The following is a 26,658-nucleotide window of genomic DNA, read 5'->3' on the forward strand; positions in this document are numbered from 1 at the left end:
CACTCCGTGTTCTGCTTGCTTGTTTTCAGAGTTAGTTAACAGAAGCTTAATGGGTAACGACTGAACATTCCTCTTATAGACCCTGACCATGGTGCATTTACACACTCAAATCCTTCCACTAGATCACACACACACGGGACTGCAGTTGTAAGTGGATTTGTCCATGGAAGGGATATGGTGAAACTCAGAAATGGGGGCAGTGGATCATGTGAATGAATAATTGTGCGTACACGACTATAGCTAAGCTTTTTTTTTTTTTAAGCAGTAGACTGTTTTTCAGGTTAGACTGAAAACAGCTGTAACTAACTGAATAAATAAACCTGAAAAGAGTATATTGGCCTTGACATGTTAGTTGTAGACTAAATAGCATGTGATATGTCAGCTAGACCTGTTGTTGTCCATTAGAGTGAATGGAATATGCTGATAGAGCTGAACCAACCAGAACTACAGCAATCAGTGGGAACAGAGACGTGGCAGGTAGGTGACAATTATGCATGTTTGAAAGTACCATTCAAAGAAACTAGCTGACACATACTGTACATGTATCCAGGCCCATGTGTAAGGCAGGGATGTAACAGGGAAACAATATAATGCAAGCTATATCAGAGCTACCAGAGTGCAATCAAAACCTCACACTGCATATTACAAGCTTCACATCTGTTGCAGAACAAGTAACTTAATATGTAAAACTTGGAACAGCAAGTAGAAGTTGTATCTTCAGTTTAATAGCATACAGCATCAGTTCATAAATACTTGTATACATTTTTTTTTTTTTTTTTCAAATAACACTTACAGGAGAGCCAAAAGTAAACAAAGTAACAATGTAGATGTCAAATCCAGGAGGAATTCCTATTTGTTAACAGAAACCAGAAGCAAAGTTTAAGTCAAATTAATATTTAACATCTGAGCAGTCCTAGCATCAGGCTGAGTGGGCTGTCTGGGGAAGTCAGGGAGTTCCCAGCAACTCTGAGATGGGCTGAAACACAGCAAAACTCATGGCATTGATCTGAAATCAGTCACACAGATTGTGTCATGCTTGTTTAGGTATACAGAGCTTGAAATGACACCATTAGTGCACCAATCAGACCAGAGTAAGAAATCAGCAGGTTTCATATTAAAATGTAATTAAAAAAGCCTTTGACTGTAGAGGCCAAGAGCTGTTATCCTGGGATCTACCTCCAGTTCTTTCTCCGGAATATGAGAGAAGCTGAGGAGACACAGCAGGAATGTGACACTACCCTGTAAATGAACTGCAGCGCTGTGAAAGGCACTCTAATTATTCTGCAGCATTTTGAGGTCTGATTGTCACTCAATACTTTTAGAGATGCCACAAGAGTCTCTGTCAGTATGTCACCCATGAAGGGCCAAGGCTTGTTATTTTAGTAGTTTTTCAAAGCTTGTTACAAAATAAATAGCATTTTGTTTCAAAGTGCTCCACATTTACATACAAAGAAACACTTTCTTTGATTAAAACACTGACTGCTCAAACACTAACATCAAGGCATAAGGCATCAAAGACAATAGGCACTTAAATATAGTTTTGTTTACAGCACTTAATCAGAAAACATTCATTTCAACAGATGCATGGCACAAACAATACAGAATGGGGTGATATAAAAGTGCAATTAGTTCCAGAGCATGGAGAAAACTAAGAGGACCAAGAAGACAGAGGACCTAACATCTCTAATAACATTACCCTCACTGGGTCCACGAAGGAAAACGTACATGACCTTCTTCGAGCAGCAGGGCTCCTATGTTAGTCACATCGTGCCCAACCCACACTCAAATCCTAACAGAATTACCTCCAAAATTGAATTTAAAGTCAAACTGTGAGTCACTTTTACTGGGTATTATGTCTGGAATGTCCTGCTGCAAGGGAGCAGAGAGGACAAGATGGGGTCTAGAGAGACAAATGAATGACAGGAATTAAAAAATGAAAGCAGAAAGGCAGCCTGTTTTGGGTTTGGTTTACAGAGGTTACATGGTCTAGTTGAACCCATCGAAACCAGGTTAATGTTTAAGCACTTAGGATATAAGTACGAAACTAGAAGTCAGTAAAGGAACCTTGGACTCCCTCCTCCTCTTCTAAACCAAACCACACTTAAAACAAACATTCAAACACAAAGGCCAGCTTGTCTCAGTAGATTACCCACTGTATGAACACACTTTGACATCAACAACTGAAAGGCAGCTATACTTGGCTACAATTAGCAGACATCAGATGGCAAAGACAAATACTCTACACACAGACACGATAAACCCCAAAAATGGGAGTTAGTGGCTTTGTTTTTGACTGAGCAGATAAACGCTACACTGTGTTAACACAATATATGATCATGTATTAATGGTATTCTGATAAAGACTACGCGTATTCAATGCAAGACTATGCAATAACATTCTCAGCCACGTGCAGTTAAGGCTTAAGAGATAAATAACATTGCAGATACAGTATATACACATTAAGACTTAAAATTACCTGCAGTATTTACACTGGTAAGACCTTCAGTAGTCATTTCATAGTTTCTAGTCGTCTTTTATACCAATCTTTTTTTTTTTTTTTTTTTTAAACACCATCAAATATCACAATTGACTGCATAACAGTGATTATACCTGTAACATACTGATATTATTCTGTAATTTGATTGTCAACACACCCTGCTTCACAGTTTGGTCAGATTATGTGTGGAATGTTTTATGAGACTCCATTTTGAGAGTGTTTGTCCATTTCTGTGGAAATCAGACTGGGTTAGCAGGTAGTGCCACCCTGGCTCTTGGGACAGTTGTGTGTGTGGACGACTGCTGTTCGGGTGTTTCTGCAAAAGAAGCCAGGGTGATGTTGTTGCCGACAGATGAGTCTGTGCTAGGATCTGGGGCTGTCCTGGGCTGCTCTACAGGCTTGCGAGGAGGTGCAGGAGGGGGGTATGATGGTGACTGGAGGATGTCTGCATAGCGCTGGCTAGGCTTGGTCTCCCTCTGAAGCACTTTTCTCAGCAGAGGTTTCAACAGCCCGATGGTCAACTGGCTGCTGTTGGAGTCTGCAAAGGGAGCAGGGGGTGAGGAGGTCGTGCTGGACATGGAGAAGGAAGAGGAGGATGATGGGGGGGTGTTAGGGGAGGGGAGGTTTTTCAGCACTAGGTTGAGAATAGTGGTGACAGTGAGGTCCTCAGGGCACAGGGTCCACAGCAGGTCCAAATAGGGGTCCAGGTCTCTGTGCTGAGCCACCTCGCACAGCAGAGTAGTGAAAATCTCTTTGTTGAGCAGCGGACTCTGTTTGCAGAACTTCTGGGCCACCTGGGTGACCCGCTCCCACTGCTGCTTGGCCATGAGGATCCTCAGCGCCTGCAGGATGGCATTAGGCCGCCCACTGACCAGCAGCAGCTCCACCTCCAAGTCCTGCAGCTGGTCTCTGTCTGAGGTCAGGCCGGACAAGACGCACAGGGCTCGTTTGTAGAGCGGAACGTTGTTCTCCCTGCCCTCCACTCCTCTCCCACCGGAGAAGCCCCAGGTGGAAGAGGCCAGGCTCAGGCACAGGCCAGCTGAGCCCTGCTGCTGCTGGGCAAGCTCAAGGAACCGGGGCAACCAGCTGGGCTGGAAGTGGAACACTGAGCGGCAGAGGAGCTCAAACACAGGCAGGGCAGCTGGGCAAGCGGAGCTGGTAGCTTTGTCTTTACAGTTGGCGGCATGATCACCTTTGAGGCTATGATTGTGTTTTGGCCCGCCGTTTGTGAATGGGAGGCAGGATGGGGTGCTGGGTGTCATGACAGGGCCGAGGACAGTTTTCCACACGTCTGGGGGAGCCCTGCTGGACAGAGAGCCCTCCCCGTTGTAGTGTAGCTGAAGGGCGGCCTGCGCCGCTCTCCACACCTGGCAGGGAAAGATGCTGAAGATGGAGTTGAGGTAAAGCAGAGCCTCTTTATCCAGCTCTGAGACTGACAGCAGCCTGGCTACTTCTTTCTCAACTAGACTCTCACACACTGCCTCCACCTCTTTAACATCCCCCCTGACTAAACTCCCCTTCACCTCCTCCAGAGCGACCAGAGCCTTGAGCTCAGCCTCCAGAGAGCCCATCAGTTTGTCTTGTGCTGCTGTGCATTCGCCTCCACCGTTCTGGGACGGCTCTGCTCCTTTCTGCCTCAACCCTTTGCTGAGGTAGTTCCTGACGATGGACGCTAAAGAGGTGGGAGCCTGGAACCTACCTCCTTTCTTCAGCGTGTCCACAGTGAGCTGGGTGCTGCTCAGGCTTCTCTGCTGGTAGTATTTACAGGCCTCCTCAAAGACCGCTTCTACCAAGAGGGCTCCAGGATGAATACACTCCACTGCACCGAGACCAGAAGGCTTCAGCTTAGAGTTGCTCTCTCTGGAGTCTGTCTCTTTGTTCACAACCACAAAAAGTCCAGTTTCTAAGAGCAGGTGAGGTGCACATCTTTCAGCCTGATTTACATACAATAACCCCTCTTTCTTGAGCATGATCTTTTCCATCTCTCTGCCACAATTCACATCTATCAGATGCAGGTTTTGCCCTATCAGCAGCGCCAGGGTGTCCTGGTACATGCAGAGGCTAGTGTGAGTACCACATTTTAACAAGCAGTTGTCTGCCAGTTTGTATACCTGCCGCAGCATCCCATCTTTCTGCAGAAGACACACCCATCCTGTGCTGAGCAGCAGCAGCAGGCCTCCACAGGCTGTAGGAGAGAAGTCGTAGATCTCAGGTGGTTCAAGAGTTGATAAATATCCCAAACAGTCCGTCACCAACCTCTTTAAGTCAGACTCTTTAGCTGAAAGCTTTTTTAGGGGAGTGTTTTTACATGTGGTGCTGACTGTGAAAGAGTCATTGTGAGGGGACCAGGAGAGAAAAAATTTGGAGATACTCATCAGCGGCTTCACTTTCACTTCAGGAAGAAGATGTACATATTCACCTGAGCTGACCACAGTGAATTTAGGATTGTTGTGGAGGGCGATTTTCACTCCTCCCAAGCTGACAGCCCCCTCCTCCACCTCGAAGTCACGTCTGCAAACACAGTATCTCAGCTTATTCTTTGTGGAGCTGAGGGCAGGGGTGCTTTCTGAGGGCGGCCTCTCCTCACACCAGATAATAAGATTGGAACAGGCACAGACAGACGCCACTCTTGCTCTGGGGCTGTTGCACAGATCTGATGTTTGCAGGAGATGCCAGCCAGCTTTGCACTCCTGGAATTTCCAAAACTCAGCTTTTCCATTTTCATAAACCACTGCTACAGCTGCGGTGTCTCTGCTTCTGCTGATGTTATTATGGTCCAAATATAAAATATCAACAATAGGCACGGTTTGTGTTAACCGCAAATCCAGCTTTTTCTGGTTCTGGGCCAGCTCGGGTCTTTCATATTTGTCAAAAGTCACAAGACCGACCTTAGGCTTGCGGAGGATGACATGAACATGACGTCCATCTGGGCTCAGGCGAATGTTTGACGGACTGCTTTTGAGCTCGTTATTAGTCAGTTTAAAGATCTCAGTCAGTTCTTTACCGCCAGTATAGTCCCCGAAATCTGACAGTTGCTCCAACACCAATCGCGCCATAACTCCCTATTTCCAGCCCGAGCAGCGGAATGTAGCTTGTAATTAAATCGACACAACGTATGAACTAACCTGCTAGCTTGTGTGGCACATAAATCTGATCTCGGGCTCCGGAGAGACTAGCTAACCGAACGGCATCCCGTTTAACGTCAACGTTAGGTCCTGAGGTTTCATCCCGTTATTAACGTCCTTGCGGAAGGATACATCCTCCGACAGCCTTCGACCCCGGTAACCCCATGTCGATACACGACATCGGAGCTAAACTACAGGCCAACAGTAACCGCCGAAAAAAGTTCTAAGCCCAAATCGAGAGAGGCACTGTAGTCATTCCGATGCTATGCTAGCACTCCCCTGACATCACGGGATTGTTAATTTCCGGATACCAATGACGACGTTTTTGCCATAGCGTTTTGCATAAAAGGAGGAGCTGTGTATCAACATGGAGGCCAACAAAGAGTGTGTAGAGGCAGAGAGAAGAGCAACTGCCACTGAACGTTCGTCTTCAGTCAGCTAACGTTACGTCTAGCTGGTAAGGCAAGTTGATAGACAACTTTTAACTTTAGTTAACATCTTTGCGTTGAAAAAAAAAACCCTACTTATGTTGAGAAGAGAAAGTAGCCATCTATAATAAGTATTCCATATTTACTCATTATTTATCTTTAACGGTAAAGTTTCCCGCTGGGATCTGACAAATGAGTAATAAAATATCACACTCACAATGTTTGTAATCTGATGCTGAAATAATAATAGGAACTGAGTCAACAGCTGCAGGCCTATGCTAGCACAATCATTTTTTATTTTTATTTTTTTAAAGTAGAAGAAAAATCGGGTGCATGTTGGAGTAGTTTTAGGTTTAGCTTCTGAGAAAGTTGAAGAAAAAGATAACGGTAACAATGTTTCTACATTTATGGTCTCTTTTAAGTAGGCTATCACTTTGTTAATTGTCTCTCTGGTTGCTGTGATTTAGCAGTAAGCAGTTTGTGTGGCCATCTCATATATCTATGGGCCATCTGCAGTTCTGGAAACTTTTAAACTCTGGAAAGGTTGTCAGGAATTAAGTTTTCAGTAAGTTCATTATGTGGTGCGCTTTTGTTTTGAGTCATAAGTAGACTAATTCGGTGTACCTTGCTTTGACAGTCAATACTTTATCAATACATCTATGCCATTCAGGTGTTATCCCACGCCAATTGAAAAAAAAAAACAGTGGAAAAACTGGGGAACTACAGAGACAAGTGCAAATTAAACACTGGGTCACAGTTTTGTAAGTGTTGAAGTATATCTGAGCAAAAATACTGAACTGCTTTCACATCCAGCTTCAGTAGCTGACCTCAACCTCTGATCTTTCAACAGTTCATCATGTTGTTGGAGGAAAATTCCAAATTCGAAAGAGCAAAGAAGATGTGCAGTAATGCTGTCTGAAAACAGCTTGAAAATCACAGTAGGTAGGTTGAAAACAATATCCAGATAAGCACAAATGAGGAGCTGTGCTAATTTCCGTGTCTGCTTTGACAGCATACTTTAATGGATGTTTTTAAAGATAACTTATACGATGTAACTATGGACACCAGTTTTCCCTCCAGGCAAGAACCCTTAACTGAATGCAGCTGAGAAACTGTTTCAGTACATACTTGTTCATTTTGGCAAAAGGCTGTGAAGACAGTGTCTGATCAATAACAACATCAGCTGGGTTAATACCAACCTGAGAAACTGACGTAAGCTCATGTATTGTAATTGAATGAGGGCACCAATGATAAAGTAAATGACACTTTTGCTTGTGTTTAATATTTTTAGATGAATTAGCAGACAAGCTTGTGATACCAATAACGTAATCAAATCATGGTGAAAGTTCCACTGTCTGTGTCTCACTGCCTCTTAATTATATATGGCACAAGCCTTTTCTTACACATCTTGGTCAAATGTTTTCCTTTTACATTTTGACAAATGAAAAAAAAGGTTTTTCGAATTTTCACACCTTCTTCAATATTAGAGTATTACTTGAATTGTTTTTCTGGTGTTTGTAAGTTTACCTCTTATCCAGGAGGAGGCAGTATTTCTCTTCACTCACTGCATGTGAAACTTGTAGTGAGGAAAAATAAATGAAAATAGCCTATTTATATAAGTGTTCACAAGGGTAGAGATAAATATGGATGATGCTGTTCTTTATCATGTATTTTTTTTCTCTGTGACGCTGAGAGCACAAATGCATTAAATCATTGTCTAAGGCACCACAGACAACACTCATTGTGTTTTTCAATGAATATCACATGGCTATAGAGCCAGCATCACAAGGCTGCTGTCTTCTCTCACCCGCAGTTAACTGAACTTGTCCAGTAAATCTCATGACTTTTATTGCAACTGTTTTACCTCACTGTTTCTGGACAGTTCTGGCTACAGCCACAGCCAGCGGTGGGGGTCCACTGAGAGCTGAAGTGCCTTGAGTAGTTTTTGAGGGATGTGAACATTTTTTTTCAAGGACATTTTCCCATGCTAAGGATTCAAAGTAATTATTTTAGGCTCATAAACGCAAAATCTTTAGCCCCTTTTCTTCAGATTCATATGTTCTTTATGTACTTTTATATTACTGGCTGAGAGGTCATTGCTTTGGGGAAAAAACAAGGAAAAGTGTGAAAAAAAGTTTAACTTACCATTTCTTTTAAACTTTCTCTGACCTAATAGCTGAACAATAATGAGAATGATTTTCCTTGAGGTTGCTCTTTCAAAGCGGGTGCTTTCAGCTATCATATATTTATTTTTGGACTGTCTGTATTATTGCGCCAGAAAGCACTTTAAGGGAGGCAGGTTGCCTATAGATATTGGCGCGTGTGTGTCCATGTATTTATGTCTCTGTGTCATATAGCTTATAAAGTATAAGGATACAGTTATTCAAACAGGAGATTCAAGCCCAGCTGCCTCCAGACAGGCTTGCTTTGGACAGAAAACACCTTCCATTATAGAGTGTGTTTAGTCTGCTGTGCCTGTAGAGAGGAAGACAAAGTGCTTGTCTGGAGATTAGAAAGGGTTGGAGGAAGGAGAGATTTCCTTTTTTATGGTGTAGAAAAGAAAACCAATGGCTGCAAAACGTTGCTGCTTGGGGTAAAGAAGATGGGTTGCCTGTAAGCTTTGCATCCCCTCAGGATAGAACTAATTCAATTTAAGCGCAATTTATCTTATTTATATGTCTGTGTATGTCTGAGAAAAATATATTTTTCAGTCTGTTTGGGGTTTGAGTAAGAAGCTACTGCTTGACAGCCTCCTGTTTCCTGTGAGAACAGATATTACTGTCAGTTTGCTCTCGCTGTTGTAAAGCTGTCTTGTGCTCAGCTGCTCTCTCACCATATCTCCCTCTGCTTCTGTAGGGCACGTCACTGGAGCATTTTGTCTTGAGCTTCAAGGGTCTCTCATTGACTCTTCCTTGTGCTGAAATACAGTACAGCATTGTGGGAGGTGAAGTCATCCATATTTTTCCCCCTCTCACACATATATTTTATACTCATATCAGAGAAAAGCAAAAATAAAAGGATCAGACCTGAAGTGGAGGAATGGAGGAAAGATGGAGATGATTAAGAACATTGCTCAATATTGTTGACACATCTTTTATTTATTTTAAGAATTCCATAAAAAGGGCAAATATGTTCTTAATCTCTGTGAGTGCCATTGTTTTCAAACTAAATGCAGTTGAATGGACAGATTTGTATTATGCTTGTGCGAGACAGAAAGCAGAGAGCAACAGACCGATGAGTATCTGCCAGGAAACTCAGAGGAAATAAAGCTAACAATCTGAAAATTGAATAAACTACTCTTCAGAAATTATTTTCTTTCCAGACCTTCATTTCTGACACTGACGGAATCCTTTAAACTGTAACTAATTTCCAGCGAGATTATATTCTAACATGCGAGCAAATACATCAGCAGCGTCTCTGGAATATTGACTGCTTAATGAATTTGTACGAGCACATGGAGTGGTAATTCATGATAGACTGTTGGTCCCGGAGTACAGGGAGGAGAGATGATGCGGAGATAGGGAAGCTTAGCGGTTCATTAGGAAGACAAACTTGTAGATAAATGAGCTATGACCGACTGACTGACTGACTGGCCGAGATGACTGAACAATAACAAGCTGGATGAGATGTTATCAGCATTTTTTTTGGAAATGTTATGGGCCATGATTGTAGCATAATGAAAAATGTTTATAGGACAAGGAAAAAAGTTGCATGAGAATATCCCAGAATTAGTGAAATTCTTGAAAATGAATTACCTAACAGTTTTAGGTCTCATCTTATCCTTTTCTGTATGACATGTTGACTGTGCTCAAACAATTTTACCTGATCAATGGACTCTTAGTGTATGCTAAATTATTTAAGTCTGTCTGCCTTTTTGTGTGTTGAGAGGTAGCATTTCACTTTGATCACCTTTTGTTCAAATGCCCAGGCTAGCTCTGACAGAAGATCACACCTTTTGCTTTGATGAAGCAGAGGGTATTGTGAGTTAAATGTCTTCTCAGCTTTGGTTTATTCTGTTGTTTCCTGCAAACTTGTATACAAACCTGGCCAAAAACTCCTTCTGGTCAGAGAGAATTCTACAGCTTCTTGTGAACCTCTGTCTCCACTGCGCAGTGAATAAAACTCATCTGAACCAGCCACTGAATTGGACATGAAAGAACTTTTTCTTCCACATTCCTCAAAATGAGAGGTCGCAGCAGTGCTGAAATGCCTGCAGCACTGTCACTCATAACAGATACCCCGCCTTATGGGCTGATTAGATAACAGGCCATTTACAATTGGCTGTCCCTCCGCATTTAGCACTGGCTCTTATCTCAATGATCCATACCCCGACTCTGAGCATGAATAGCATTAGCTCTCACATCACACTATTAATCGGATTCATGGGCCTTGGCTCGTTGCGGGATGTGCGGATGTTTTGGGGGGCCCTTTGCCTCTCTCCTATCTCTGCATGTCTCATTCTGTCCTGTCCTCATAAAGACACACACTTGGCTACTGAAGTGTAGTTCCGTTTGTGAACACATTTTGGCAGTATGTGGGTTGGCTTTGATGGTAGTAGCTGAGGTTCATCATGTGAGGATAAAAGGTCGTGCCATCACTGTTCTTACACAGAGGTGGCTGACTGAATTTGCAAGGCAATTCTCCAGCCAATAACACAAGTCCATCTCCTCTGGGTTTTATAGCTATGGAAACAGGTGTGAGTGACTGTGCTTTCTGCAGTTTTGTACTATACAAAGTCTCGCTAGAGCAAAAGATCAAAGAACAGGAATCAGCCGTAGCTTCCTCCTTGATTTCCTGATCATTTCACCTCACTGCCTCTTCATTAATCAGCCTGGAATTGTATCCCTCCACCACTGGTATTTATGCTCTCTTTTTCTCTTTCAGCCTACAGCTTCTGCCTGTCTGTCATTCTTCTGCTTCCATCTCTCTGTCCCTGGATCACATACAATTGCTGTTGAGATAAACCCTCCAATGCAGTTTCTCCTTTTTGTCTCTGAAAACATCCGCCTCAACAACATGGAACAGTCTAACCAGTATCAGCTTAGCCTTTGATCACGCAGAGCAACCTAATTTAACTGGTTCTGTAACCACAAAAACCTTGATGCTGTCACTTAAAAGTCCTCCACCTTGGCTGCATTCTGAAGTGAATTTGACAGCATCTCAGCATGATCAGACTCTGTAAACACAAGTGGTGTTTGTGTGTGTGCATGTGTTGAGCATGTTAGTGGTGGTTTCCTCTTAAGTTTGTCCCACTTGCATAAAAAGAGACGCAGTGAAACCTGCGATGAATCTGTGCGTGATGAGGACCTTAGACAAAGAGCTGGGAAATAATTTCTTTCCACGTCATTAGAACTCGGTAGCATTTGAAACTGTCTTTGTGTGCTTTCAGCAATTGCCTTTATGTGCCTGTAATTTTTTATAGATGGTAATGTTGGCTCAGATAGAGATGCATTAACAACAACATCTGTTTCCCACAAACAGACATGCACTGTCTCCTCTCTCTTCCCCTCCCTCTCTCTTGCTGCTGTTCTCATAAACTAAACGGTATATTCTGCTCTAAGATGTCTGCGTATATGGCAGTTTTCTGCCTGATCCAACAAGCAAACATTATACTGGAGACAGCTTATTATAAATGCCAACAGTCAGCTTCCTATAGATCAGATTGAACATGTAATGAAGCAGACACTTAGGTGGTTACTTGGTGAACCCCCACACGCTCCAAGCCCTTTGTTAACCTTTAGAAGAATATTTTTCAAGGACTCCTGTTGTCTAAATTAGGTCTTATTTTCATAGTTTTTACATTCCTGGGTAATAATATTAATAATAATAATAACTTTATTTATATAGCACTTTTTAAAACAAGGTAACAAAGTGCTTAACAAGACAATACTTCAAAGCAAATAACATTTAAACAGAAGTGGCATAATCATTCAGGTCACATACCCTGTAAAAGCGCACTTATAGAGATGCGTTTTTAAAAGTGATTTAAAAGAAGATATAGAGCTTGCCAGTCTGATCTCCTCAGGGAGAGAATTCCAGAGGGTGGGGGCCTTAACTGAGACAGCCCAGTCACCCTTGGTCCTCAGCCTAGACTGCGGAACAGCTAACAGAGCGCTGGCTGAAGACCTTAGGTTGCGACCGGGCACGTATGGAGTCAGAAGAGCTGATATGTACTCAGAGGCAAGACCTAAGCCCAAGCGGTACTTAAAAGTTATAAGTAATATCTTAAAATCAATTCTAAATCTTACCGGGAGCCAATGTAGAGAAGCTAAAATTTGTGTAATATGCTCTCGTTTTTTTTGTTTTGGTGAGAAGTCTGGTTGCTGCATTTTGACTCAGACATGTATAGAGTGAATTGCAATAATCCAGACGAGAGGAAATAAAAGCAGTTTTTGCGCTTGCGACTTACAATGACTTACAAAGATACATAACATCTACAAGTGTATGCACTATACAGGATTTACCCTATTATACTTTATCGACAGGAATAGATAGGTCAAACAGCAAACAGCCACTCACAAATAGTCTATAAACAAAGCATCAGGCTGTCTTTGAGATTTCACATGAACAACGGTTAAAGTTACTCAGGCTACCGAAGAATACCGTAATTCCTCCGTTCAGTTAGCCCTAAGCGATGCACCCCAAGCTTCCATCCTTAACAAACAGCCATGTATATGGACTCTTCCAGTCTCTCCACTGCTGGCTATTCCAGTTTAACGGGAGAGAGGCGCAAGAGGGGTTAGGATGGTGACCAGCCTCTGACGAGCTGTTACCACCATCATCTACCAGAGAGGACATTATTTCTTCATCTTTTTCTTGCGTTGTCACCCCGGCGGGAGGTGTGCTAACAGAGCTTGCAGCAGGTGAATTGGTTGTGAAATATTCTTAGTAAAACCAAAATTAATTAATTTTTTTTTTTTTGCCATGGCTATATGATGCTAACTGCAGAATGGATTTCAAGGACTTTGTGCGCCAATTAATGGCCGCCAACGTTTATAGTTTTTCTATGAATCTTTGAGTTAACATGTACTAAACATGAGTTGAATTTGCACCGCAGCGCCGCCACGCCTTGATGCTCATGACAAGAATAGCATGTATAGTTATCTTTATTGAAGTGAATTAGGTTTAAATTGCCGTCATGCATGAATTAATGATATTTTTTTGCAATTTTACACATAATAATCCACAATGATCACATTACACAAAATTCAAATGACACATTGTCAATATTTTTAGAGACTCCCCAAAATTTCACAAATCATGTTTTCAGGGGAGCCCATGTCTTATTAAGCGGAGCTGAGCTCCCCCTAGCTCCCCCGTAGTTCGCTACCTGCTGTCTTAATGACATTGTATTTGCCAAGTTAATTGCTATGATCTGGGAATGCAGCATCATTGCTAAAAATAAGTAATAAGACACCCATCACTCTATTTGACCCGGTTCAAATTCGACTTACTGTACTTTAAGGTCAGGGTTAAAACTCTTCTGACGGAAAAAGCACCTTGAGTGTTCTTGAGCATTACCAGCTTCAAGTCTGCTGTCCTGTGGATTCCTGTGGTGGGTTAAAATGTCTTTTTTGAGCATTTATCACAACATTTATAATAACAGTTATCCTCATTCACTCCTCTGACTATGCATGAAAGCATCCTAAAAAGGTAATCACACTTCTGACAACTAAATGACAGCGTCCTTATTTTCCCTTTGACCAGCAGCAGGGGTGTGAAAATCTGGAGAAGAGGCAGGAGGGCGCTTCCAGTCCAGTTGTTTATCATCTCACTAGAAGGATTGTTGTTGTCATTCTGGCCACTTCGTCTGACCGCTCCAACATCTGGTGTCTGAAGAATTTGGCTCAGAGAGCGGCATTACCTTGGCCAATGTGGACTCAGGGAATAGCTGCAGTGGAGCTGGTGCTGTGTATTTTTGTTGAGCTCGTATTCATCTTTTAGATCTCATAGGAGGACAGAAAAGAGAGACAAATGGAGAAACATTTAATTTGTCAACAACATTTTGTCCTTTTTTTTTGGTGTAATTTGACATTCATATTTTATGACATGTTCAACACCTCTACGTTAGAAATGAGTCTTTCTGTGGATTTTTCAGCGTACTGTACGTGAGCTGGTGGTGGCGATACAGCACTTAATATTATACCCAGGGAACGAAATTCAAAATTAACAACAAGACGGGAATGCTGATGAAATATATTTACTTGTTGCTCATGGGATGCCTGCATGCTATCAAAGTCACCCTTCTCAAATTACCCTTTAATCATCCATAATCTGTTTTTAATGGAATGGCTTTGCTGTGAGCTGCCATAGTGAAAGCACCACTGTGGGAGCTTCACATTCATGATCACCATTATTGATAATATGGGAGTGAAAATGGAAATTGCTGTCATACAGCAGCTCTGAAGATAAGCCCATTCTGAGACTTATTTGGACACACCAACATACACTCACCTTTAGTACTGAGATTACTCCAATAGAAAACCAGGAAATATTCACACCATAATTACATGAAGATAAATCAGTATTTTCCAGTGATAGGAGACCTGCCATCTTGCATTATCCTCCCTGCAGACCTGTGCATGCCTGTCCCATTTATTTGACCTTTGCTCTTTCATGCATAGAGGGAGGGAATAAGAATACCTATAGCTACACCTTGCACATTACAGACTCATTGATTCCTTTGCTGTGTGGCTGCATCGCATGAAGAAATGGCATTGGCACTGTTGGCCTTTGCTTGATAAATTAGGTCCCTGGGTAGGCATCCAACATTACACTGCACATTCATTATGAGCTAACCACAGGCTATATGGCAGGGAAAGCTCTATATAGCATATATAGCATATAGCACACATTAGCTAGGCATTATCAGAAACATTGTGAGTAATGATCTTCGCTCCAACGTTTGAATAAAGCTTTGCACCTATCAAAAAAACAATACCATTATTCATATTCACATCACATGTTTGATGCATATGCTATACACAGGCTGTGTAGTCTTTATTGGCTTTTGTCATTGGACTGCAAAATTTAGAGACCTTGGGAGCAAAGAGGAATGAGGTCAGACATGCAGGGGCTAGCAATCAGCCAGCACACCTCCTAATTGGAAGAAGGTGGAGCTCAGGGGACAGAGGACAGGGTTTGGGTACAATGGGTACAATGATTTCCTGTGAGCAGCAGAGGAGCTGGGAGCAGGCCTGATCAGGTAAGGGTCAGATGAGGAAAACAGCTATCTTGAGACTCATTTGTGTTGCAGCTCTGCTCTGAGAGAAAGGGACGCCATGGACTCTTGGACCTGGATCAATGTCCGACTTCTCCCCCCTCCTGCTTGTCTCAGTGGCTGTGTGTTTGTCTGCCTCTTTACTTATTTAATGAACTTTTAGTCTGAGGAGCTTTAGGTGAGAAGATACTGTCTGTCTGACTGTCTTTCAGGAGTCTTTCTTGCATTCTTGATGTTCTGCTTTGTGATTTAATTCTTCCTCATTTCCAGAGTGCGTAATTCAAACTGTACCTCCCTGGTTAGGCTGAGTATTGAACATCAATGCTGTTTTGTTATTGACTGAAACAGGGTTTGTTCAACGTTGACCAAGTTAAATTTAATACTTTTAAATACCTTTTTAATTCCACATAGAATCTAATAAACCCTTTTCCCAGCAGACATTTTGTCTTGTCATTGCAGAATAAGCACAGGTGAAACTATTGGCGCTTACCCACTGCTAATACCAGCTCTACTCTACTCTACTCGGCGAGCGTGGCTGGTCGTCATAGCGATGCCGCAGGAAACTGCCGTGACCTAACGCGACACACACAAAATGTTGAAGGTGTGTTGTTTTTTTACTCTCGGCAAGGAAAAGTTTGTTTCAAAAGAAGCTGGAGGCAGCAAAAAAAAAACCCACCGCTGGCTAAACTATTTTAAAATGGCGGGTTTGTTCAGGACACCCCCGTCTGTCGCTAGCAATGATGACGCAGTGATTAGTGACGATTCTCTCCGACCAATCAGTAGTCTGCAGGTTTTCACGTCACCTTTTGTATCGCCTCAGCTCGCTTGGAACCTCGACGGAGGTGATACTAAAAAAAGTACCTGTTAGCAGGTACCAGGGACTTTTTTTCGTAACGGAAAACCAAAAAAGGCGAGTAAAGTCGAGGCGAGTTGAGCAGGTACCATGTAATGGAAAAACTGGAGCAGGGTTTTCACGGGGTCTTAAAAAGTCTAATAAACTTGTGGCCGTTTAGCTCAGTTGGTAGAGCAGGTGCGCATGTGCAGAGGTTTTTTTCCTCAACGCAGAAAGTTCAGGGTTTGAATCCGACCTGTGACGGTTTTCCTGCGTGTCTTCCCCCTTTCTCTGCTCTTTCATATCTTTCAGCTTTCCTGTCCAATAAAGGCAGAAATACCCACCAAAAAACAGTACGGGCTTGAAGTCTCATGCAAAAATATAATGTGAAGGAGGAAATCGTGGAATTGTTTCAGACGATGTTTCCAGACTCGGTTTTATGTCGTGATATAGGTCTTAAATTTCATTCATAATGGTCTTAAAAATGTCTTAAAAAGTCATAAATTTGACAGGGAAACCTGCAGAAATCCTGTAGAGGAAAGTTTCATGGTTCACAATATTTGATACCCACAAAAGTACGAAAAATGTATGGAGGAAAACCAGCAGAATGATATCACCTAGAATTATTTACTAAATATGTTCATTTATTGAATCACATTCCCACCGTTGAACAATAAAACTAATTTTATTTAGCTAATTAAAACCTATTTAATTGATTGAAGGTCCATATATGAATTTCACATATATTTACACTATTTTTACATTTCCCATCATATTAGTTAAGTAAAACATTTACAAAACTGAAGACTTTTTTCATGCAGGAAGCAAGTTATGTGTTTTCTGTTGTGTCACTAATATTATCAATGAATGCAGACAAAAGGATTAAGACGTTTCTTTTTGTTAGCGAATCTATCTACATTCTACTGCCAGGTGGGAACACGAGCTGTCCATTTGTGATCGGATCACTCAGATTGGATTTTAATAACAGGTGGAAATGGGGCTGATGACTATGCGGTTACAGCATCCCTTCCTTCAGGTTGTCCGTCCCCACCCCCCTCACTTCCTGTCATAAAAGGAAAATAAAACTTTTCTTATCTGTCTTTCTCTTTATCCTCTCTCCTTATTATTTTCTCCTCCCCACACTGCTTTTGTCATGCCCATTAGTCCTCGGCATACAATCGATACCTGAGGCCTACGGCTCTGCCACCAGAAAAGCCGTGAAGTAAATGAGGAAGGGCAGGAGAAAGTATAATTGTAAGCCATGGAGAAGACTTGTGGGGGCTTCTCTTGATATAGCTGTTGTTTATGAAGCACTCTTGTTTATCACTGTCACATCTGCTATTGATCAGAATAAGACCTGGGCGATATGGAGAAAATCAGATATCACGATATTCCTCACCAAATACCTCGATCTCGATATTGAGATGATATTGTAGGCTTGACAATTGTTGCTTTAACAAAATGTTTTCACAATTAGATTTTAGATAAATAATCATCAATAATGTGGATATAATGACAAAGTGGGTAAAGGCAAACAATAAAACAGCTAGAACAGTCTGGTAAGTCAAGAAGATTACATTCATTTACTGTAAAACCAGAAAAAGACAATCCTTATGCCATATCACGATATTATGATTTTCAAAATCTAAGACGATATCTAGTCTCATATCTCAATATCGATATAATATTGATATATTGCCCAGCCCTAATCAGAATTAAGCTTCAAGACAAGATAGGATGTGCTATTGTATAGAAGATGTGCTAAAACTGTCAGTTGTGGATTGCAGGTTCACTTCTTTTTCCACCTCTCTCCCATCTGTCTGTCAATTGTTTAGTGCATTAAACTTTTGCTTTTTAAAAAAAATTTTGGGCATTTCTGCCTTTATTGGACAGGAAAGCTGAGACATGAAAGGGGAGAGAGAGGGGGGGAAGACATGCAGGAAAACCATCACAGGTCGAATTTGAACCCTGGCCCTTCTGCATCGAGGAATAAACTTCTGCATATGTGCGCCCTCTCTACCAACTGAACTAAACGGCCACAAACTTCTGCATTTAAAAACAGGAACATATTGATCAGTGGGACTCAGCAACAGTGCAGGATTAGTAGATTTATAGTTGTGGTTACTGTTTTATGTCAACACGGGTTTTGAGAGGTAGGTGTCTGAGGTGTAAATTAAAGTATAGATCAGGGAAAGCAACAGACTCAGATGCTGCAGGTCTGATGAATGGATAATGATGCTTCTGTTCCAGAGAGCCCTGGCATATGGCAAATAAATCAGCATGCACACATGGAGGGCCAGCAGACAGTCAGACAGGTGCGCGCACATGCACACGGATACACAACAAATTCTGTTTCGCGCCAAGACGCTACAGACAAGAAAGACTCAAAATGAATCCAAAACATAGTTTCATTAAAGGGTGTCTTTTTATAGGGAAATGCAACCTTTAAGTAAAATACATACTACTTTGTCATTCCAAAAGCAAGTGTCAGGGAAATTCTTCAAGTTATCTTGAAAATGACAGAGTCGATGGTGAGATGAATCAAATCTTTACTTCATGCAGCATGGAGGGAAGACCTGGACTGGTGTTCTCTGAAGTGTCTTCAGGGTACCTTTCCTTATACTGTATATCATCAAGTAAACAAAAGAACAACAGTTGCTGACCTCATGACAAACTTGATTCAGTCAGGCATTTACGACATACAGTACCTGAGCTCAGTACCTGAGGGTTTGACCATTGGTAAGAAGCACTGAACATTTGCAGAGTAATTTAACAATGATGCTACAGTGATTAGAATGAGACAGCATTGATAAATGTTAATATATTTGCCAATACTTTCCCTGCACAGGAAATGTAAAATCCTCAGACTTGGTCTCTTCTCTCTCTCCTGTTTTTACCTCCTCTACACTTAATATCCATCACTTTCTAAATCTCCATCGAGCTGCAATGACTCAGCTAGTGTGTTAGATAACTGAAAGATGGCTAGAGAGACAACACGCAGCAGTGCGTGGCTTCTAAAAACAGCCCCGTTATTACATCAATCTGAGACTTTAATCTTTATTCTAACAGACACATTCATCACTTTGCCATAAATCGTGCACCTCTTCTAATAAAGGTCTTCACTTAATTGAAATCAGTTGGAATATTGTTTTTTTTTAATTTATTTTTATATTGCAATCATTAACCAGAGAGCCTTCTTTCATGGCATGCTGCACTTGATTTGGTTGAACGATGATAAAGTCTTTCAATAATGCAACAAATAGGGCCGTAATAAATAATGTCACTTCCTCTGGTGATTGATGATGTTTATATCCAAGAGCAATGACAGCAACAGATGCTGTGATTAAGAAGACATTGTCACACACACACACACACACACACACACACACACACACACACACACACACACACATGCTTGCACACAAAGATTAAAAACTTGACGTGATGTTTTTTCCAAGTATGTGGCAGATGTACGTATAATGTCATGATAAAAAAGACAAAATGGATAATGATATATATAGAGTGATATATATATTGATATATAGTATATCTTTATTTAGAAGTAATAATCTTAACTTGCTTATTCCTGTTCACAGTAATTGGAAACAATGCAGGGAGGTATGGAAGGAGTGAACATCCTTCGCAGACAGACAAATGTAAGTCAGTAAGAGAATTGGCTTGTTTAAAATTATTACAACTAATGCAAACTCTTAATTGCAATAATTACTCAAAGCTTGGAGTTATTAATGGTCACAGTTTAAATGTATTATTGTGTTACTCAGGCATCTGTGTTAGAACTGGATATTGTGCTGGGAAATTGCTCTGGAGTGACAAAAAAAAACTTTCCTTGGTATAAATGATTAATGTGATAAGTAACAACCCGTTGAACAACTGAAGTGTGCAAGATTGTGTGAGTACACAAAAGTGGAACACTAATTAAACTTACAGACAAAGTATATTTTCCCACTAAATTGCAAATGAGTTAATGGAAGCATTCTCACAGTCACTATACAGCCAATAATGTGATTATATTTTATACATGTGTACCCACTGAATATTCAAACACTTGAGCTTATTAAGGTGAGAGGTTTCACTGTGATTGGCAGTCCTCCTTAGTTCAAAACATGGCTCATGTTACAGTGTGGTATACTGATATGACTAAGAAGCAGACACTCTATCATGCTGTCCTGCTCGTAATTCTATCAGAGTATTTCATGATTCAGCAATCTATAGCTGTGCTGCGAAGATAATGTGGTGGCTTTTAAGGGGATTTACACAAGTAGGTGTTGCTGTTTCCGCCGACGCTGTGGCAGGGTTTTCGCTGTTGTGTGCTGGGAAGTATTTGACTGCGAGCTGCCAATGACACCATTGGCAGAGTGGGGTAAACATGGGCTGCATGCAGTCTAATACCTTGGCATTAGCTGTAGAGACTGGGACTGAAGGATTTCATAGCCCACTAAGCGAATATCTGGGGAGATAACGAGTTATTGGCCAGACTGATTTCAAATGCTGTGTGACTATCTGAAAAGGGGTTTTCCAAAGCTCACTCCAAAGCTGTACATGTTTGGTCCTGTGTCATCACCAGCCAACTGGATTGGATTCTATTTCTTCAGTTTAAAATGAAGAAAAACATGTTTGATTTTGGTGAAATTTCTTTTGTCAAAGTTGGGAAAACTCATCTTCAGCAATGTTGTAGATCTAAGTGTAAAGGTGGCGATTGTGGAACAGATGTGAAACCCCGTTCCCCCCACACCTGTTGTATGACCGTTATCAGGTATCATCAGCTGTGTGTCAGTGGTGGCCAACCAAGCCTGAGAGTATTTTTAATTTATAATATTTTTGCATGTTTCCTTGTTTGACAGCAACATGGCATTGGTGGCATTTGACTTACATTTGTGATTGCATCCATGCTTCTGATTATAGCTTTGTGACAGGTTATGTCAGTTCTTGTCATGTTAATTGTATTTTACAGTGGAAATGAGGCAGACTTTTTAAACATCAGTAAGAGTCCTGATGCAAGCATGTCCTCGCTACTAGAGTATTTATGGATGGCTTTTCCATCGAGGTGATGACACTTGATAACATCCACAATTTAAATGGTGGAATTAAAAAAGTAGAAACGGCCACTGTGAAAGCAAGAATTACTTCATGTTGGATATTTGTTTTAATTCCTTAGTTAAATGATTGACATTCTAACACAGTATTATGCAATTATTAGTCACTAGATGACATTGATAATAACTGCTTAATCTTCCATATTACTGGAAATGTCACACTTATTTCTAAGGACCAAGGGAATGAGCCAATTAGGAGAGTTTTAGGCAACGTTTTGAGTGGTTTTGCCCAATTAATGAATTCTGCTATATGAGTATTCTGTCCTCATTTTATTGTTGAGCAGTTGCTTTTTATAGGCAGCTGGAAATTATTTTAATGGAATAGGAATAGAGCCTGGTCTTTTTTCTCTCTTCCACTTCCTGCCTGTATCTTCCTGTCTCTGTCTGTCTGTCTCTCTCCAGGCTGTGAGGGGTCTCATGTACAGGCCCTTGACATGCTCAACCAAGCATTCACACTTCACTTTACATGTCACATATACACACTGCATACCCAACAAACACACACATGCATGCACACACACAAAATACTGCCTTTCCATCCAACTGACAAGCTGTCTGCTGCACTTCATCCCTAAAAACACCTGTCAAGTCTACCAGTTCACTACACAGCTCCATGCTTTAATGGCGGCAGGATGCTGGGATTCGGTGAGCTGGGGGAACTCTTCCCCAATTATCCCTGAGGATACCAAGATAAGTGTGTGTGTGTGTATCTGTGTATGTGTCTGAGTGTGACCATGTGCTTGCTTACGGATGACTTTCTGCCTCTCACTCGGAGATCATTAGAGAACCACTGAGTTGTAACAGATCCCCCTGGAGGGAGGCAGTAAAGAGAGGAAAGCAAGAGGCAAAAGAGGGAATGAGCTTTTGTTCGGTAAAACTGTAACAACTGTTATTTTCTGACTTATTTGGATTCTCTGAAAGACAATAAACCAGTTATGGAGCTGGTTTGGGTACCAACATGCTATCTCGTTGTGAGATAAACAACAACAACAGCAACAGCTCTCTTCTATCATCCTGTATAGTTTTTCCAGCTTTATAAGAAAAGAAAGTAAAAAAAAAACCCTAAGGCACTCTATAGTATCTCTCAATCTGCTTCCTTCCCCCACACAGCTGAAGAGTAATTCTGCCACTGAGTGGAGCAGTATATGTGTGTGTCTGCCTGTCTCAGTGCTGAGATAAGGGGCTAATATAGGAAAAGCTTGGGGAGATGCTAAATAAATACTGCCTCTGATTAGCAGTGCAGTGAGGGAGCGCTCCTCTGTTGTGTTTGTGATATGAGGTGGAGCCAGGTGCTGTCAAAAGAAAATGGTTAATAGATGATATCTACTATCTACTATATATACAATTAAATGTTGTCACAACCAGGCTGTTCACATCTGCATCCACATCCTTGCTACATAAGGCCAAACTTAAAACTTGTACACAAAAGGAGACATTTACTTTTCAGACTAATTCCAGCTGTGTATGTACAATATGCACTTAGTTGCCTTGTGTATCACATTAAGGCAGCGCAACACAGGTGTCACTAATTATATTAACGATGCCTTGATAGATTTTTGTGACAATTCTGCTTGCTCAGCCATTGATCTCTCTCTTTTGCTCTCTGTGTGCTACACCAGTGCTTATTATGATAGAATCTTAATTTTGTGTTTTTTTAGCCATCATTCTTATCTGTAATTATAACCCCAAATAACACTAAATATAAACAATTTCATTGCTGAGCTGAAAGCGTGGCAACACCAAGACAAGGAACCTTTTTTTTTGTTTAGTTTATTTTTAATATTTATGTGCCTACATACACATACATGCATATATACATACTTACACACACATATACACATGCATACACATATACACACATGCATACACACATACAAAGTACGTGTACACATTTTTTTTTTTCTTTTACAGCCATCACCTACCGGTTTCCATGTTTCATCTGTCAGTTAAATCAAACTGAATAATTATCCATCCAAACTAGACATAATAAATAACCCAATGATATATATGAGCATACAAGTTGTGAACAAACTCCAAAAAAACAAGGATAAGGTAAACAAGGTAGGCCAAACATATTTGGAATAAAAAAAAACAAGGCACCTAAACTGTCCATAACATCCATTACAGTTTACAGACTGACTTCCTGGTTCATTTTTGACCTACTGTTTTTGCTGTACTTTGCAGTTGAAAGTCTTAAAACTAACAGTGTTAAGGCGTCTCTCTTTGATTTCCATCATTAGCTGTGAACTGACAAGTGTGTGTGTGTGTGTGTGTGTGTGTGTGTGTGTGTGTGCGTGCTTTTGTTTCAATGTTTCAATGTGGGTTTATGTAAAACATGCATTTATGTGCATGTGTAGGTGGAAAACTCTCTAAAAGCTGAAAATAAGTGGACTGATAGATTTGTACTTCCTGTCTTATTCTGGGAACACCACGCATCTCCACTGCTGAGAGACATGAGGTAAAAGTAGTACTGGTTGTTTCTACTGTAGATGTCTCCATTGTACCTCCATGAAGCCTGGTTTGCTTTGCATTTGGAAACATTCTCACCAGCCTCAGAGGAGCTGTTAGAGCCAAAGTGTAGGAGATAAAATAATGATCATTATTGCTTCAGTGAATGTGCAGCCTTATGTCCTCCTGTACACAGATAATGTCCCTATGCATTGCGTTGTGCAATGATGCACAATGCTAAGGACGTGACCGCAAATACACAAATGCCCTGTTTTTTTCTCATTATGTCACATTCTTTCTCTCATGCAAGCTTCATTTAAGACTCTCCAATGTTCAGTTAAGACATGTTAAGGGTTGTTTTTCTTTGCTTGACACCAGTGACTTGGGTAATATCCAATACAGCAGGGAACCTGTTTCAGAATAATAAGCAACCAGTGCCTGGCTCATCATCACATCTGTTTCCACATGACATTAGCTACACTGTGGTTCAGGCTCATTTTATTATGCTCAAGGGGCAAAGGGTCTTTGATGCAAATAGAGAACATATTTAACCAGATGGGGACAGTGTTTGGAATGACAGGTACAGTGTTTCGGAATGTTTAGACATCATGGGGCTGTTTTTGTGCACCCCGCTTGGTAAAAAATTACATTAGTGTCATCGTTTCACCTTGAAAGCTTGTTTACTGTCCAAGTGTTTTTGCAGAAGGAGCTATTAGATCAGCCATTAATTAATGTCATTCCGAGTTAGCGTAGGAGGTTCTCAGGCAGTCCTTGGCTTGTCTCCCAAAACAAGAGCAAGAACACACACACACACACACACACACACACACACACACGCCCGCCCGCACGTACGCACACCCGCCCGCACACACACACACACACACACACACACACACACACACACACACACACACACACACACAACCGTGCAAGCTTAATAGATTTTATAAGTGTTTCATTGCTGGCATATTTAATGAAATAACAACCACATTAAAAGTCTCCTTACAGTCCAACATTTTGTTTTATTTATATCTAACACATTCATGTCAAACATTTCCCTCACCTATCTCTGTTCCTGGAAAAATGGACTTACCTCATGCTGGATATTTGTTGTAATTACTTAGTTAAATAATTTACAATCCATCACAGTATCATGCAACTATTAGTCACTAGATGACTTGATAATAACTGCTCAATCCTCCATATTATATCATACACCACACATCACATACATACATCAAAACATATGTTGACAACAAGCAGTGTTTTTGTTGGATTATATTTAGTGGTGAGAGTCTGCCAAGCAGTGTCCATCTTGCTTTGGCAGGCGAAAAGGCCATCTTGGTCCAGTTTGGCTGCCAAACCCAACAAGACAAAAGGTGCATTAGCAAACTTTTGTTGCAGTACACCGATGAGCTTCTTCCTCATAGTTTGACAGGTGAGTTGTACCATCTGGTCTCGGTTGACCTCTGTCCATGGTGCTGTAGTCAGGCTGCCCTATTATGCACAACAGGTACTTTTATTTTGGAAAAAGCCCTCACCTAACCCACCATGTAAATGTTTATTCATGTAGTGGCAATTCAGCCTTTGTACAGAATGACAAATGTCAAATATTGTAACTTATGTGAAGCTATGTGTCCCAAAAAGGCATCACTGGTAAATTGGTATTACCTGTATATCAGGTTTAATTGACTCCATACAGTTATGAAAAGTGATATATAATATTTTGTACTATTTTACAGGACTACACAGGCTATTAAAATAACGGCGTGCTGGAGTGAACAAGAGAAAGACAATGCGCATATTAAATACTACCAAGTGTCAGGGAAGTTTATGCAAAGTATAAATACTCTAGACAACTGTAAATCAAGATTTGCCTTTCATTAGAGGACTTTGAATTATTTAACTCCTGCCTCTCTCCTCCTGATATCTTATATCTGCACTGCTTTAGGTTTATATTGCTACACAGGAGCTGGGTTGCCTTCACTCTGGGACTGTGATTAAAAAGAGAACGAACGCCAGTAGTAACCTTGGAAAATAATTGGATTATTTTTCAGTGTGTGCCAAAGAAAGTGAATTGTAATAATCTACTTCAACTCATAATTTCCCTGCCATTATTTTCACTCTGCAGTTTAATCAAAATACAAACACGCCAGACACTGACGCGCATACCCACTCAAATGCACACAGGCGAAAGTGGACTATATCTTCCAGTAGAAATATTAGCAAATAGAGAAATAATAGGCTTTCTTTTATCCTAAGGACTGACAGAACTTGTATCTTCCTTATATTCATCTTCAGTGAGGTGAAAATGAAACCGTTTTTTTCAGTTGGCTTCAGGCAGGTCCTGGAGGTTGTATAGCATGCTGCCCCAAGCTTGCTACTCTAAAAACCCTGTTGTGTTTGCTTCTCGGTGTGCGGACATTGCCCTTCAGTTGACTGCAGTAGACTGTGTGGGGTGAAGCTGCCACCGCGGAGAGCTTAGCGAGTTCCTGACTGGAGCTAGAGTTCAGTGTTCCAGCAAGCAGGCATGGAGAATGGACACAGAATAATGTATGAAGTGGCTTCTCAGCCGCAGGTTAAAGTGCTGCAGAATGTGGCAGAGTGAGAGCTTTTGGGAATGTGAGCGTAGGTTTGGGTGGGCACGATAAATGCACATAGAGTAGATCTTAAATGGCAAAGACTTTATTTTTAAAGGAGAGTGGGTGTTCCATCATAGACTTCTGCATTCTCTTGTTTCAATTCCAGAGAGCCTCGTAGATAGCACTGCTCACAAGATTCAGGGTCAAACCAAAATATATTATATACGTCTGCGTTTGTGTGTGCATATTTATCATTTAATTTGTTTAAATTAAAATTTTTTTCAATCTAATCAATGCATCACATCGCGCACATTGCCATATATTAAGGTATGGTGCTGGCTACGTTATCAACCAAAGCTAATAACAGCCTATGTTAGCTAGCAGCAGCAGCAGCGAAAGGCTAACGTACAGT

The 26,658-nt window shown here is 41.1% G+C and overlaps 1 protein-coding gene across 1 annotated transcript; it reads right to left on the reverse strand.

Annotated features, from left to right (window-relative positions):
- Nucleotides 1–706: 706 nt before the first annotated feature.
- On the reverse strand, nucleotides 707–5,974 carry LOC116053725 (Hermansky-Pudlak syndrome 6 protein). The gene has a single exon (XM_031304857.2). It carries the CDS (start codon nucleotides 5,551–5,553, stop codon nucleotides 2,737–2,739), a length of 2,817 nt encoding a protein of 938 aa, XP_031160717.1. The 5' UTR covers nucleotides 5,554–5,974; the 3' UTR covers nucleotides 707–2,736.
- Nucleotides 5,975–26,658: the final 20,684 nt, after the last annotated feature.

This window comes from Sander lucioperca, chromosome 15, assembly GCF_008315115.2.
Source record: "Sander lucioperca isolate FBNREF2018 chromosome 15, SLUC_FBN_1.2, whole genome shotgun sequence".
NCBI classification, from domain to species: domain Eukaryota; kingdom Metazoa; phylum Chordata; class Actinopteri; order Perciformes; family Percidae; genus Sander; species Sander lucioperca.

Coding starts and splice junctions, on each gene's coding strand:
- LOC116053725 (XM_031304857.2), bottom strand. CDS start 5,553: ATGGCGCGATTGGTGTTGGAGCAACTGTCAGATTTCGGGGACTATACT.